This window comes from Simochromis diagramma, unplaced genomic scaffold, assembly GCF_900408965.1.
Source record: "Simochromis diagramma unplaced genomic scaffold, fSimDia1.1 OVJJ01000321.1, whole genome shotgun sequence".
NCBI lineage: Eukaryota > Metazoa > Chordata > Actinopteri > Cichliformes > Cichlidae > Simochromis > Simochromis diagramma.
In genome coordinates this window covers 13,909,547-13,924,120 of record NW_024386772.1, presented here as the reverse complement: position 1 = coordinate 13,924,120, position 14,574 = coordinate 13,909,547, and the positions used below count along the sequence as shown (strand labels likewise).

Below are 14,574 nucleotides of genomic sequence, written 5' to 3'. Positions count from 1 at the left end.
AGGTGAGGAACAGTCATAGACATCTATCAGTCTGGAAAGAGTTATAAAAAAAAAACAAAAATCACGTTTCTGAGGCTTTGGGGCTCCAGTGAACCACCCGGTGAGAACCGTTATTAACAAATGGAGAAAACTTGGAACACTGGGGAGCTTACCAGGAGTGCCCTGCGAGCCAAAATTACTCCAAAAGAGCATTGAGGACTAATTCACAAGGTTACAAAAGAATCCAGAATGACATCTAAGGAACCGAAGGCTTCATTTGGCTCAGTTAAGGTCAGAGTTCATGCTTCAACAATAGGAAAGAGACCAGGCAAAAATGGCCTCCATGAGAGGAGAAAACCACTGATGACTAAAAAGATCACAAAGCCTGGTCTTACATATGCCAGAAAAAACATTTTGATGAGAGCATTTCATAAAAAGAAAATCATATCAACAGCCAGTTCTTGCTGCCAAGGATGGCACAGCCAGTTATTAGGTTTATGGGGTTTACAAGTCTGTGATGACCCTCCTCATTCAACCAGGGCTCATGTTCTCAGCGTCGTGCTTGTTGTGGGCGGGTCCTCTCCTGCTGTCACTCATTCTCTGGTCCAATGCAAATCTGTCTATGTGTTTTGTCCCGCCCCCTTCCACGTCGACCTGCACCCTCGCCATATTTTCAAGCCCGTGAATCCCGGTGTGTTGTGCCTCCAAGTTGAGCAGAAGAATCCTTCACACCAGGCAGGATCAAGCGTGACCCGTTTCAAAGTCCACGTTAGCTTCTCAGCTGTGTCTCTGTTATTTTTTTTTTCGCAGCTATGAACATCTTCAGGCTCACAGGAGATCTTTCTCATCTGGCTGCTATCATCATCCTGCTACTCAAAATATGGAAAAGCAGGTCGTGTGCAGGTGAGCACCGGATATAGCTTTAATATAAATGCTACAGTGAGGTTTTCTAATGTCACTAGTTCCGTTTCACTTGTGTTAATCGATAAAAAAATCTGATCTTTTAAGGCAGCAACCTCTAAGCTACCTACCTAGCAATGCTAACGTTTCCTCTTCATTCATTTGAAGCAGCGGCTAATAGCTGCTGAATGGGCTAACTGATGATGGCAGCTAAAAAGTGCTGCCTGCATCTCCATCACAAGCTACTACTAAGTTTGCTGCAGTTAGACAGTGAAATATTAAAGTTGGTGGAAAATATAACGCAGACACATCAAAGTAACGGTTGACTTTGAAGGAATTTCTTTTGTACGTTAATCGTTCTCCGATCTGTGGATTGAGTGCGGCCAGTTGGGTTCCTACTGCTTACTGGACAATTAAGCACATTATTGGAACCTTTAACAAATATATTTAGAATAACTTTTCACCACCACGTTTCACCACCACCCCCTCCACCTCACATCCATTTACTCCTGCTCGGATAGTGTGACTGTTTAAGTGTGAGGGGCTCGATTTTTTGGGTCTGGCTTCTGACGTGGCGTTCTAGAAAGCGCTACGGAAGTAGCAAACCTGCTAAAAAAGAGTTTGTACAAAGTTTTACTTATTTAAAAATGCATTTTATGCTTAGACTCACATACAAATTTAGGCATTAATAATAATAACTAACAACATGGGTAGCAGTGATGCAGTCTATGATTATCTAAAGTCATAGATAAGTCATAGAAGGGGGCGGTTTTGTGTCCCACTTTCGATAAAGATTTGTGATTGATTAAAAAAGTTGACGCATGCGTTTTGGGTGAAAAGCTAAAACCTGAAGAATATGTAGCTTTGTGTTAAATCTGGAGGTACTGGAAGTTTTGTGTTGTTAAAGGAATAAATAAAATATTGATTGATTTATTAAAACGTATAGGTCTTAACAGTCACTTACACGACTCCTTATGGAGATCCCCAATAAAACGAAACCAAGAGAAAATCTAACTTGTGTTGAGGAAGAGATTACTCAAAGTGAATCTGAGAGGCTGTTAATTGAACTGGTCTGTCATTAAAATTGAAAGACAATGAATATGCACTCAGCCTGACATCAACATACAATGAACATACAAATAATTCGCTTTTTTTCTGAATATACACTCTTAACATATAACATCCTCTGATCTGAGGTCATTGATTTTAATGACCAATAATTTTGAATATTGTCTACTTGGTGGAAACTGGTTGAAAAAACACGTCTGTTTATAAAGAGTGTCTCCTATTATTTATTTTTTTATTTATTTCCCCATGTTGCCTGTCTCTTACCACTGCCACCAGTAGATCAGGGCACACGATGACCGACCCAAAATACCCTTAAAAAGTGTGATATCAGTTAAGAATATAAAGAACATGGATCAAAACATTTGACATTGTTCAGGAAAGATTGTTATAGATTCCAAAAAGACACACCGAACAGGCCAAACTCAAACATGCCACAGAGAGTGAAGATGGCACTTGCTGAAAACCCCCGATCTTTATCAGGAAGAATGTCGAGCAAACACTAGTTGAGATTCCTGGAGAATTAGGACCTGATTGTGGTTTTGAGGTGGTGCATCATGTTCTTGCATCATGTGTACCATGTATCATGGGAAGATACAGGGTACACTTTGGACAGGACATGAAGTCTGATAACAGTTTTACTCATGCTCACAGATATGAACAATTCATAGCCACTTAAAAAAAAAAAAAAAAAATCTAATCTCCATGTATTTGGAATACGTGGGAAAAACTGGAGTCCCATGGGCAAATCAGGACAGGGTGACATCACTCATTATTCCATTAACCCTTTAAAATGAATCCAAACGAAAAGAAACAGTCTTGTTTTTTGAACTCTTTGACTTCGGAGTATCATCTTTTTTCCAGCAGATGTCACTGTTCAATAAAGAAAAAACATGATTTGTGTTTTGCCCAGGCTGTTTGTGAAGCTTTGTGTGAACTGCTGAGGTATATGTCAGCCTAAACTGTGTTTCTGCTTGATATTTTTCTTAAAGGCATCTCTGGAAAGAGCCAAATTCTGTTTGCTCTTGTGTTCACCACACGTTACTTGGATCTGTTCACCTCTTTCATCTCCCTGTATAACACATGCATGAAGGTAAGACACCGCCAACCACACAGCCCTGACCCTCACATAGGTTTCACCATTTCTCCCAGAACACTTCAGTGACAGGCTGTTCTTTGCTGTTTACCAGCTGATCTACATCGGTTGCGCATATGCCACCGTATACCTAATCTACGCGAAGTTCAGGGCCACCTACGATGGAAACCACGACAGTTTCAGAGTGGAGTTCCTGGTGGTTCCTGTCGGGGGTCTTTCTGTTCTCATTAACCATGACTTCTCTCCCCTGGAGGTGAGTTCAAACTGCTGTATCGCAGTCAAAGTGTGAGGTACATGATCTATTCCAAACCAGACATTTTGGGAGTAAATGTAAAATTGTGTTCCTGAATATGTAAATGTCTTCTTCAGATCCTGTGGACGTTCTCCATCTACCTGGAGTCGGTGGCAATTCTGCCTCAGCTCTTCATGATCAGCAAGACCGGGGAGGCTGAGACGATCACCACCCACTACTTGTTCTGCCTGGGGCTGTATCGGGCCCTTTACCTCTTCAACTGGATCTGGCGTTTCTACTTTGAGGGCTTCTTTGACATGATTGCCATAGTGGCTGGTGTGGTCCAGACTGTCCTCTACTGTGACTTCTTCTATCTTTATGTCACCAAAGGTGGGTTTAAGCTTTGATATTATTCAGATATTGGCTAATTTGTTATTTTTTTACATAGACGTGAAATATGTGGGGACACTTTAGTTGATGTAGTTGCTCCTTGTGCCCTCACTGGCCCTGAAATCATTCCTTAGATTTGATGAAAGGGATGAGTGTAAACATCCAGTGTCTTGTTCCCTGGAAAACCCTCATCCTAGAGTTCAGCCTACGCTAATCTGACGTTTCAGCAGCGCAAGTTTCCTGAAAGAAAATTCTCCAAGGTTATGGCTGTTTAAGACAAAATTCCCTCCTTATGTTACTGTAAATCGAGTGTCCCGGGAAAGGCATAAAGGAGATGTTGTGCAATGATTTGGAAATTCCTAGCTGGTTTGATGGTTGTTAGCATCAACTGAACTTGTATTTTATTATTATTTAATATTCTTTCTATTTTACAAAGCCAAATTATAGTGCTTTGAAAACCCACCCATGCATTTCCTTCGGCTTATCTAATTCAGGGTCATGGGGGTGACTGGAGCAAATCCCAGCTGGCACAAATCAAAAGGCAGGATACAGCCCGAGCAGCTCGCCAGTCTGTCGAAGGGCTTTCAGAGCCATTAACACCAATTCACTGTTTAAACAGCGTTATTAGAGAAAACTGCTGCATCTGTGGAGACACTCGTTTGTCACTACAGAGATCTTTAAAACTCAAATTTGATGTTTTTTGTAAGTTTGTTAGATTTTAACTCAACTTAGTTGATATTTTTTAAGTTCCTTTTTTAAATGGATCTCATTTTGTTGGTTGTTAGTTGTTACTTGTAGCTTGTTGATTGGGGCAACTTGGATGATTTTTTTTTATCATCCTCATCTGGAACTTTCAGTTGCTCCCTTATTTTTGACCTTTTAAAAGGTCATCACAGCTGATGGATCCACATGTTTGATTTGGCACATTGGATGCCTTTCCTGACGCAATCTCATTTAATCAGGCTCGTCCCATAGCTTGTGACCCCCTGGGTTTGTGTCCTTTCCCAGAAATAAACCAGGGCTCTCATTTAAGGCAAATGTGTTAAGCATCCATATAAAAATGATTAGCAAGTGGATTGAACATGAGAAATATGTGTTTTTCATTCATCAACACGTCAAAGGAACTTTTATTCTCTGCTTGGGGGACATAGTTCTTGGAACAGTTTAACTCAAAAGAGCCAGAGGGCGTTCTTAACTGCTGTGAAAAAGCTTGACGTCACCCAGAAAATCTCTGGCTTTTCCTGAAAACTGATGCTTGTATTCATCAAATGTGACGGCTGCGCAAAACTACACACTTGGATGTACTTGTCCTTTTGCTCCCGCACAATGGGGGCTCACACATCTTTCTGCTTGCTGTTTAAAGGATTTTTCTAGTCATCAATTAACCTTTTAACATGAAAGCTTGTATCAGGTAACATCACACTGTTTGAATGCAAAAGAGAGAGTTGCTGGAAATGAAAATGATTCCTTTTAAAATTAATGTTTAATTTGTAGCATTAGTGATCGGTTCATCTTTAAAAGACAGCTTTCCCAAAGCCTTTGAGCCACAAAGAGGGAACACAGACTGAGGAATGGTCCACTTTTAAGTGATCCTACATGTGTAGTGTCAGTGCATAGTGGAATAAATAAAGTGTGGCTGCAGGAATAAAGATGGCTCTCACCTGATGACTGTCTAACTTTATATCCCTCAGTGTTGAAAGGCAAGAAGCTGAGCCTGCCAGCGTAAAAAAGCATGGAAGGAGACGGCGACTCCGAGCAGACTCAGGAGGTGTGGAGAGGAAGTCATGGATTCTCATGACCTGTAGTAAAAGACGCCTGAGACAGAGAGCCAACTATCGGGGGAAAAAACACTAGTCTTCTTGATGATTACTGATGGAACTGGTAAATGCCAACAAACACCAGAGCTGAACAAAGATCAGTCCAGATCAACTATTGGATTTTTGTGTTCAGCATCTTGCCTTAAGCTTTTTTTCATTGCTGTTCAAATAGGAGAAAAGGATTTGGTTTTTTTTTTTGTTTGGTGTTTTTTTTTTTTTTTTTTTTTTTCGCTACATGTGAGGTGTATGCGCTTTTTTTTTTTTTTTTTTTTAAAGAAAAACATCATCCATGGTGGTCGACTTTGATAAGTACCTTGTTTGACTTGGTAATGAAATGCACAAAATGTACAGTCTTATTAAAGCGTGAGATAAAGAGTGATGTATCAGAGTGCCTGATAAAGTTCTCACAGTATTTTTTTTTTTTTTTTAAATTCTTTTTACTTTTGCATTTTTTTAAGGTATGCATATCCTCTAATACATGTATCAAGTTTTTTTTTTTTTTTCTGTAATGTTTAAAGAGGTCAACATAATTTCGCACCAGCATGCTCATTATTTTGTAAAACATGGCTTTCTAAATGAACATTTTAGCAGAATTAATGGTTTGATCTTAAATTCAAGAAGTAACCCATGAAATGAATGACTTTAATGCCAGCAATCATTTTATCGCAGGTATCGGTATTTTCCCAATGGTGGCTGTCTCGAATAAGGATGCTTTGTAACGGTTTTTCTTCTGCTCACTGTTCTTTGTTATATAGCTTCACACAGTCTTGAATAAATGCTGCATCACATTTATAGATGTCGACAGAGCACAAACTCTCACCGCACCCCAGCAACAAACTCATGAACGCCTTCCGGTGGCGATGTGCCAGTTACATGGATCCTGAAATGTTGGGAATGGGGACAAAACTAACCGCCACTTTTCCCACACTGGGGATGCTTCCCTGTTTATCCTCCAGCACATTGTCACATCTCAGTTGTTACCTGTATGGCTCAGTTATTAAGAAGGTGCGATGGTCACCAACGGGTGCATTGCTAAAAAGGCCTCTCCTTTCTTTTTATAGTAGCGTTCCTAAATAATTCATTTTATTCTTTTTTTTTTTTGCATGTTATCACCTCCATTAAAGATTTTATGAGAATCATATCTAGTGTGTGTGTGTGAGTGATTTTTTTTTTTTTTTTTTTTTTTTCCAATCAAAATTGTAATGTCTTTTGTTAAATATATAATCTGCAAAGGTACAAATGATGATAACCAGAGAAAGGAAAAAATAGGTCCCGAAGGAGGCAAGAGGAAAGAAATGAAGGAAGAAAGGTAGATGAACTGCCAGAGATAAAAATAAAGACTTAAGATCCTCCACACCTTTGCCTGTGGACAGTTCAAGATGAGCAACAGAAGTGTCTGGCTTGTGACTGTCAACCATCAAGGGCTACTACACAAAGTAATTCATATACTTGCTACAGAGTGAATAGAATTGCTTAAAAACAACCAACCAAAATAGAGCATGTGAGGGAAAGTAAAGCAGCATTTACTTGCAATAAAATTCCAGCATATACAGTTTAAACAAAATGGGATTTGTCAGGATTTCCGTATCACTCACTCACTCTTACTTTTCATATATTCGAATTGAAGATACTGTCGAGTACACGTGGTGTGTTCAGCCTCAGCCTGGACTTTCTCATCCTTGTCCCAGTAACTCTTCCAAGAACAACCCGGGAGCAGGTTTTCCAGGTTTTGGAGATGGTACTGGAAGCATGGTTGCAATGTACCAGAGCCCTTTCTATGCTGTTTGTACTGAAAGAAGGTTGGTGTGGGAGCTTGTTTCTGCCACTGGGAAAAGATTTTGTTTTGCAGCCCATAATTCAAAATCTTCAGTTTATTGTTTTGAAAGTGAGATATTTTGAGAATTTCTTTCGGTGGTTGAAGCATCCATAGAGTTGGTGTAAACCATGCTGCTTCCCTCCTTTTAATTTCTACTTCTGTCTACAACATAGCCTTTGCAAGTAGCAGACACCATTTCCAGCAGTTATACCTGAGTGGCTGTATCATCAAATGTGATACAGCCCAGGGAGGAATGGTCCAAAACGCCTCTATCACTTCAGCTTTCATAGAAAACACTGGAGAAACACTAACATAGTTTGAGCTACTCCCTTGCCCTGAGGGCGGACAAAATGAATCCACACTTGATTTGGCACAGATTTTATATCAGATGCCCTTCCTGACGCAAACCTCCCATTTACGCAGGCTCGTGACCCCTCCCGAGGCTGCATTTATGTCTTTTCCCAGAAACAAACAACTAATGAACATCATTATCGCTAAATTCGACAAGAGTTCCCTTATTCCAGCTAAAGCTAGATAAACCCCAGATGTGACTTGGATGATAACAAGAGAAATAAAGTATAGAAATGTTGATAGAATAGCAAAACATACCATACAGCGTGCACTGGGTTCAGTTTACCCCAACAATGTTTAATCTGTGTTCAGTCATCAGATGCACAATATGCAGTATGGATAAACATCTTCTCAGTACATGGAGTTTGGCCTCATTATGATTGATATCACACCAATAAACAGCTGTGTACAGCAAATAACTACAACTGCATGTTCTACACAACATTTGTCACCATTCTTTATTTTTTGGAGCGACCCATCAGAATATTTTCACCCCTGTTTGGACAGAAGACCGCGTTCCTCTTCACACGTAACAGCAAACATAAACACATGACAGTCATTTTGGTGCATTTCACTTAACATCAAGTAGCTGTACACTGCAGTCGAACACACAAACATATCGGCATTTCCATTCTAACAAAATGTTCATCTGTAATGAAGTAGTGCATGACCTTTTTTGGGGGGGATAAAGTAACACTGCAAGTGCAAGAGTTCCCCCTTTTCTCTAGTTCTTGAAATGAGCCTCACATAAAGCCTCCCTCACTGGTCAATGAGCCCTCACACTGAATGTTTTTTGAGAGCTTTTAAAACTGGACGCTACAAATAAGGGATGGATAAATAACACAGGCACACTACTACACAGCTGTAAGTCTTCACACAATCAAAGGAGTGGCCATTAAAAGAGTGCACGTTTAAAACACCTCGTCATCGGCTTCACTCTTCAGATCGGAACGCTGCCTGCATCTTTGGCATTTGATTAAAACAAGGCTGCTTGACTTAGCAAATGAGGTAGGTTCAATATTAGCTATTCCATGGGTCTCTCTCTTTCTCCACTACAGTGAGACTATTGAAATAATAACAATATTAGGCTTAAGACATACAATAACAATGAGATCTGTTACAACAGCAGATTTCAAACAAAACACCCTAGTGCACGTTCAGGAGTCTGTATCACTGCATCGCAACCTCCTGGATTCAGCAGGGCTGACTCAAAACTTCAGGCAGGCAGAAGAAGAAAAACTAGTTGGCCTTCGAGTCCTTCTCTGTTGAAGTTTCACACTCTGTCTTCTCGCCCTCGATTACACCTTTCTGTTATCGAAGAGAAAAACTGATTACATCCACTAAGAAAACAAACGTTTCCAATGCAAGCTACAAACTTTTTAACATTACCCGATGATATGAAAATGTATGCCCGTTTATGTCTAAAAAGGACCTGCCATGTTCCTTATGCTCCTTATTTTCTGTTACATATTACTAGCGCAGGGTTGGACCCCCGCTTGCCTTCAGAGCTGCCTTAATTCTTCATGGCACAGATTCAACGAGGTGGTGGAAATATTCCTCAGATTTTGGTCCATTATCAAGAAGCTGAAGAAATGTACCTAATAAAGTGACGACTGAATGTATACAGTTCATATTTAATAAGTCAAAAGTTAATCTGCAAGTAACACCTGTGAGCCAGTAGCTCATCTCTCAGGCAGCCAATCAGAAGAGAGATGTCTTTAAGGGAGCTAAAAGGTTGTTTCAGACAGTGAATGAAGGTCTGATGAACGTCAGAGCTACTTTAGTAGAGCTCATGAATAATAACATTGAACTTAAAATGAGTATAATAGATCCACTTTAATTTACAACACAAACTTTGTTCCAAACAAGGCAACTAAACTCATGCTTAACTGTCAGTACGTTACCTTTGTCAGATGTGGGTAATAACGGTTCAACAGGCTGAAAGTGGTGACATGCAAAACATTGACGACGGCCGAGGCCACGATGGCGAAGAGGGCGATACCAGAGAGCACCCAGAGCAGAGCCAACCCTCCGACAAACAACAGGAATGCTGAGAGAGCAAACACAGGTGACAGGTTTGTGACTACCAGGTGGTGCGGTGTCATAAAATGCTACAGCGCAAGGGTGAGCACACCTACCCTCACAGAAAACAAAACCCACTGCAGATATCATCATGGTCACAACAGCAAAAGTGACAAAGAGTCCAACAGGCACTGCAGCCATAGCGCAGAACATCAGAGCTGTGAGAGCTACAAACGAGTGGCTGCTGAGGTACCGCCCAAGTCTGGTATTCAGCAACCGTGCTACCTGTAAGAGATCAGGTTTCATTGCAGCTGCAAGACAAACCATCAGCTGATGCACACAAATTAGTGAAAACATAAAAGACTTTGACAAGTGGAGGTGTGAAGTTTTGGGTTACCCTGGGGTCATCTTTAAAGTGTTTCACCAAGGCCGTCCATCTTTTCTTCAGCTGCTCAAAGTCAGCCCCACTCTCACTGCTGCTGCTCTGCATCTCCACACAGGTCTGAAGTGACTGAGAAGGAGGAAAAACACACACAGTCAATCTGGCTGCTTAAATCCCAACACTTCCTATTTAAAAGTTACTCCAACGGCTCAACACATCCTCACTTCAGCCCCAGTAACAATAAAAACTAGCTCAGAAACAAAATCTGGGATAAAGCTAACAACTGTTGTGAACTTCTGTTGCCGTTCACTGGACGAAAGTAACTTTCATTACACACTTTTTAAAACATATAACACAAGTTCTGCTGTGAGGTACAAACCTTAAACTAAGTCTCGGCAGCTCACAACATGAGAGAGAAATCACGAATGTCTCGTGGCTGCTTAAAACACGTCCACGGAAACAACACGCCCATTTAAAAACGCACATCTCCTTTCTTCTCGTCCCTCCTCCTCCTTCTTCCTCTTCACAGAAACTCAGAAACGGTTCTCGATGTTAACGCTGCTACCTAGTGGTGGCCTCAGGTATTGCAGCTCTAGGTGGCTAGCAAGAGCAACGGAGCAAAGAAAATTAAAAACAGTATAATCTACAATAAAGGTAACCTAGTCCCATACTGAAGGCTTTGTCGTGTGAGGGAGTACATTAAAAAAAATAAAATATTAATAATTATAACAGTGACAAAATAATACAAAATGAATTTAATTTAAAAAAAAAAAAAATACACTCCTTACACTGTAAAATGAAACTTTAGCTCTTCCCCACCCTGCACTTTCATTTGTTTTGGAGAAAAGAAATGACTGATGGCCCCAAAAAGTGGATTCTGTTCATCGTTTTCAGTGGGAGAAACGTTGCAGCGTCACTCATCCAAGGGTCTTCTTCACTTGGATTCCTTTTTGGGATTTCCCTACCTGAAGACTGCACATGAATCAAGACACTTTGTGACTGATGATATCGCTCTGTGACTCTACCGCAGAATAAAATCTGGATGCAAGGATGCAGGAATCAAACATCTGGAGTGACCCAATATTTGCACTGCCCTCAAAAAACCGTTTATAAAAGATTTAAATCAATTTAAATAAATGAGAAAATAAATGTGAACAATAGATTTCACTTCCAAAATAATAAACCAGCAGCAACTCCAAAATAAGCATGGCTAGTCATGTGTACTTATTTATTTCCTAATATTAGGGAAATATATTTTAATAATGATGTGGAGATTACGATCACTGCTTCACGTTATATTGATGCTACCTCTTATTTTGCCATTAACTGATTATTGGAACAGTGAAGTTTCTTCCCAGGTTGTTCTCCTGTTCCTTTTCAGCGGTGACATTTCCTTTACCCTCAAATGTATTTCCACCTGCACAGCTGCGTGTCTTCCCCTCCTCCTCAGACATATTATTCACTGTCATTAAATGATGCAGTCAGTAATTATGATGGATGCCGGTGCCAGCCTTCTCTGCTTCGGCTTAATTGTGCCATAAAACACAAATGGACTTAATTGAGTTGGTCACGAGGTCACGAACGATCAAATGATTTGTTCTTGCCGTTTTGTTTTTATTGTCACGGGAGCAAAACGGAAATCAGCGAAGAATAAACGTGCATTTCTGGAAGTGTGCTTCAGTAGAAAGCAAACACAAGCAGGTGACATCATTATCTGAGGTTACTCAGCACCTCTGATGTGGAGTAACCTCAGCAAACGGTACCTTTTGAATATGCCCTCATATTGACTGCCGAGGCTTTGTAGCAGGTGCTTTATTATCAGCAGTTCCCCTGAGATCCTGCAGGGGGAGTTCCTATTTCACTTAGAGTCTGTCGGGCTGAAATGGCCCTTTAAAAATAATGACCACACTGTTTAGCTCTCAGCTCTGTGCTGCTATTAGATGGCAACAGTAAGATTTCTCTCTGAAGACTGATCGGAATATCAAATGACTGAGCTTCACCCCGCCGCTGATTACTTCCTCGGTAAAAGATAGCAGATATTACCACAGGTGCCCACAAATTACATTAAGTCCCTCGAGTTTTGGACGGCATTAAATTTTTGTGAGCACATAACTGCCAGGCATGGGCGAGCGAAACGGCAGGGCGATCTGTTCTGAATTACACCAAAGAGAGACACCCCTGGGACCAGTGATGACAACTTATTTGGAGCCTTTATAGCTGCTGGCCATACTAATTAATCACGCTGTTTGGTATTGTGTACAGGGGGAAGGTTCGGTGGGAGAGAAAAAACCCCAGCATCCACCTCTCCAGACTGCTAAACACCGTGAACTCAGTGAACCAAGGCTTTTCAGGAGGTACACAGGAGTTACACAAAAGGAGATTGTGTATGCAGTTAGTGCATCTGCACCCAAACAACAAGGGATTCCCAATAACTCAGCCCTGCACCCTTCACCCCACCCTCTGCAATCTCCTTGAATATCAGGCTTTCATCTTTATGGCTCTTTCCCATCAGATTACACATTTCATAGTGGGAAACTCACTGCACTGCATTCCACATAACTTCTGGCTGCCAACCAATGCATGCTTCATTAACACGACCCTGCCTGTCTGCTGGTTGTTCATCAGCACGCCCCTGTTGAACTGCATTAAGCTTCATCTTCTGCCAAAGCTGTGAAACATCTCGCAGGGAGACCAGCCTCAAATCTCAGTCATCTGTCAAACACCCAGTAATCAATAAATCATTAAGAAACAAATGACACCTTTGAAGCAATTGACAGCCTATTTTTTTGCAAATCTTTAATATTGTTTTGTAGTTGAAGTCAGTTTAAGCAAATAAATTACATTTATTCAGTAACAAGCAACAGGTGAGAACTCAAACAATATTATTCTATTTACTTTTCTCTTTGGATTATCTCCTCCAATGCGTTTTGTCCCCGAGCCTGAAATTGTGCACTGCTGCGCTACATGCCATCATACAGTGTTTTGTAGTAATGCATTATTTAGGAGGAAACATGTTGAAATCAATCAAATCACCACGGCAGTGCAGCATTCATTTTTCATCACTTAGAGCTGCAGTGGGCAACAAACCTTCAAGCAGCTGCCACCTCTCTGTTTTATGTCCCCTTTCACCAGTACATTATGCTACTCACCTGACCTGCTCGGATCAGTCCTCACTTACCATCTAGATTAAAAAAAAAAATAAAAATCTAGTCTTAAATTGGAGCTAGAGGAGGTGTAGAGGTTTAATCACCTTCAAAGTACATGGTCATTACACAATGCTAGAAGGTGATTATGGGCTTTTTTGCTCATTAGGCCAAAAACATGTGGTCTAAGTCTGCAAAATTAAAGGCACTTTGTTCAGCAGTGGTTTTTTTTAAAAATATATTACACTTGGTTCAAGCAGTGTGTCTTTTCAGTTTCTTATAAAACCCGTGTACTGATTTTTTATAAGGCTGAAACTACTACTGATGCTGAAATAATAAATGTCAAGCAGAACTAATAAGGGGGTTTCCCTTCTGTGACCAACGTGACTGAAGTGAATTGCCATGCATTTCTAAAACAAACCCTCTTTCACATCTCATTTAAGATCTTTAAGTAAAATATACAACTAAAATGGGATTTAAATGAGATGAAATCATATTATCACTTTGGTTGTGCGCTAGGTTTAATTCATATATGCTTTGCGCTGGTCAAAATAAGACATCTAAATGCAACAGAGCTGTTCTGTGGCTCTGGAGAAACAGTGAATGACATGTGTGACGAGCAGCCTGCTCTCCCTTGAGCGTAGTTGAAAACGGAATGTTGTTAATATGTCTCATATACATGTGGCACGGAGATATATTTGGCTGTCTAAGAGCAAATTGACTGCACGATATGTCTACTGGCATGTGTCAGGCTGCTCAACAGATTGCAACCAAAATGTGATTGATGGGCTGTCAGCAAATTCCAATTTGCATTCGCTGATTGTAAAAACTAATCACTGCGAGAGGAGGAGCGATGAAGAACCATGAAATAGTTGGAAATCTCCAGTGGTGCCCTGTTAACTGGTGCATGTCCAGCATTTTTTTTTAATATCATTTGTTTGCTGATGTCTATCCCTTCGCTGACACACTGCAGTCAGTGCCTTCTGTGCTTTATGAGAAAATGCAAGGGACCCGCTGCTTTTATTCGTCTGTGTTCGGCTTGTCCCATTCAATACCCACACCGCTCTCTCACACTTCCTCACTTTGTTCGCCTCTCTTTGAAGTTGCATAGGCGTGTTCGTCCAACAGCTGGCCGCAGGAGAACAAAATGTCTTTGGAGTCTGCCCTGTGTCAAATACGATAGCCCTCATTGTCAGTGGTTGTCATTTTGCCAGATGAAGGGGGTTGTTTGTGCTTCCTGTCCTCCGACTGGGCTGAGTGAGAGGCTCAAAGGGAGCTCCCTGGAGGGTGGTAAAGGGCGCTGCAGAGGATGAAGTCAGAGCCCTCATCAGCCTCTTAAAGCTGACCAACAGCAGCAGCAGCACCACTGCACCCTCCCTCA

The 14,574-nt window shown here is 40.9% G+C and overlaps 2 protein-coding genes across 2 annotated transcripts; one reads left to right on the top strand and one right to left on the bottom strand.

Annotated features, from left to right (window-relative positions):
* Nucleotides 1-623: 623 nt before the first annotated feature.
* On the top strand, nucleotides 624-6,620 carry LOC120745724 (ER lumen protein-retaining receptor 2). The gene is made up of 5 exons (XM_040050808.1): nucleotides 624-882; nucleotides 2,937-3,037; nucleotides 3,135-3,293; nucleotides 3,410-3,662; nucleotides 5,354-6,620. The coding sequence occupies exons 1-5, from the start codon at nucleotides 792-794 to the stop codon at nucleotides 5,386-5,388; spliced, it is 639 nt and encodes a 212-aa protein (XP_039906742.1). The 5' UTR covers nucleotides 624-791; the 3' UTR covers nucleotides 5,389-6,620.
* A 1,286-nt stretch (nucleotides 6,621-7,906) lies between these two features.
* On the bottom strand, nucleotides 7,907-10,564 carry LOC120745732 (lipid droplet assembly factor 1-like). The gene is made up of 5 exons (XM_040050822.1): nucleotides 10,430-10,564; nucleotides 10,066-10,179; nucleotides 9,785-9,953; nucleotides 9,551-9,696; nucleotides 7,907-8,954 (listed from the first exon to the last, which is right to left on the bottom strand). The coding sequence occupies exons 2-5, from the start codon at nucleotides 10,156-10,158 to the stop codon at nucleotides 8,886-8,888; spliced, it is 477 nt and encodes a 158-aa protein (XP_039906756.1). The 5' UTR covers nucleotides 10,159-10,179; nucleotides 10,430-10,564; the 3' UTR covers nucleotides 7,907-8,885.
* Between the last annotated feature and the right edge of the window lie 4,010 nt (nucleotides 10,565-14,574).

What these genes read in the sequence shown, in the direction of transcription:
- LOC120745724 (XM_040050808.1), top strand. Translation starts at nt 792, where the DNA reads ATGAACATCTTCAGGCTCACAGGAGATCTTTCTCATCTGGCTGCTATC. An exon ending in TGTATAACACATGCATGAAG is followed by an intron (nt 3,038 to 3,134) that starts GTAAGACACCGC and finishes GCTGTTTACCAG; the next exon opens with CTGATCTACATCGGTTGCGC. An exon ending in ATGACTTCTCTCCCCTGGAG is followed by an intron (nt 3,294 to 3,409) that starts GTGAGTTCAAAC and finishes TGTCTTCTTCAG; the next exon opens with ATCCTGTGGACGTTCTCCAT.
- LOC120745732 (XM_040050822.1), bottom strand. Translation starts at nt 10,158, where the DNA reads ATGCAGAGCAGCAGCAGTGAGAGTGGGGCTGACTTTGAGCAGCTGAAG. An exon ending in ACTTTAAAGATGACCCCAGG is followed by an intron (nt 9,954 to 10,065) that starts GTAACCCAAAAC and finishes GATCTCTTACAG; the next exon opens with GTAGCACGGTTGCTGAATAC. An exon ending in ATTACCCACATCTGACAAAG is followed by an intron (nt 8,955 to 9,550) that starts GTAACGTACTGA and finishes CTTCGATAACAG; the next exon opens with AAAGGTGTAATCGAGGGCGA.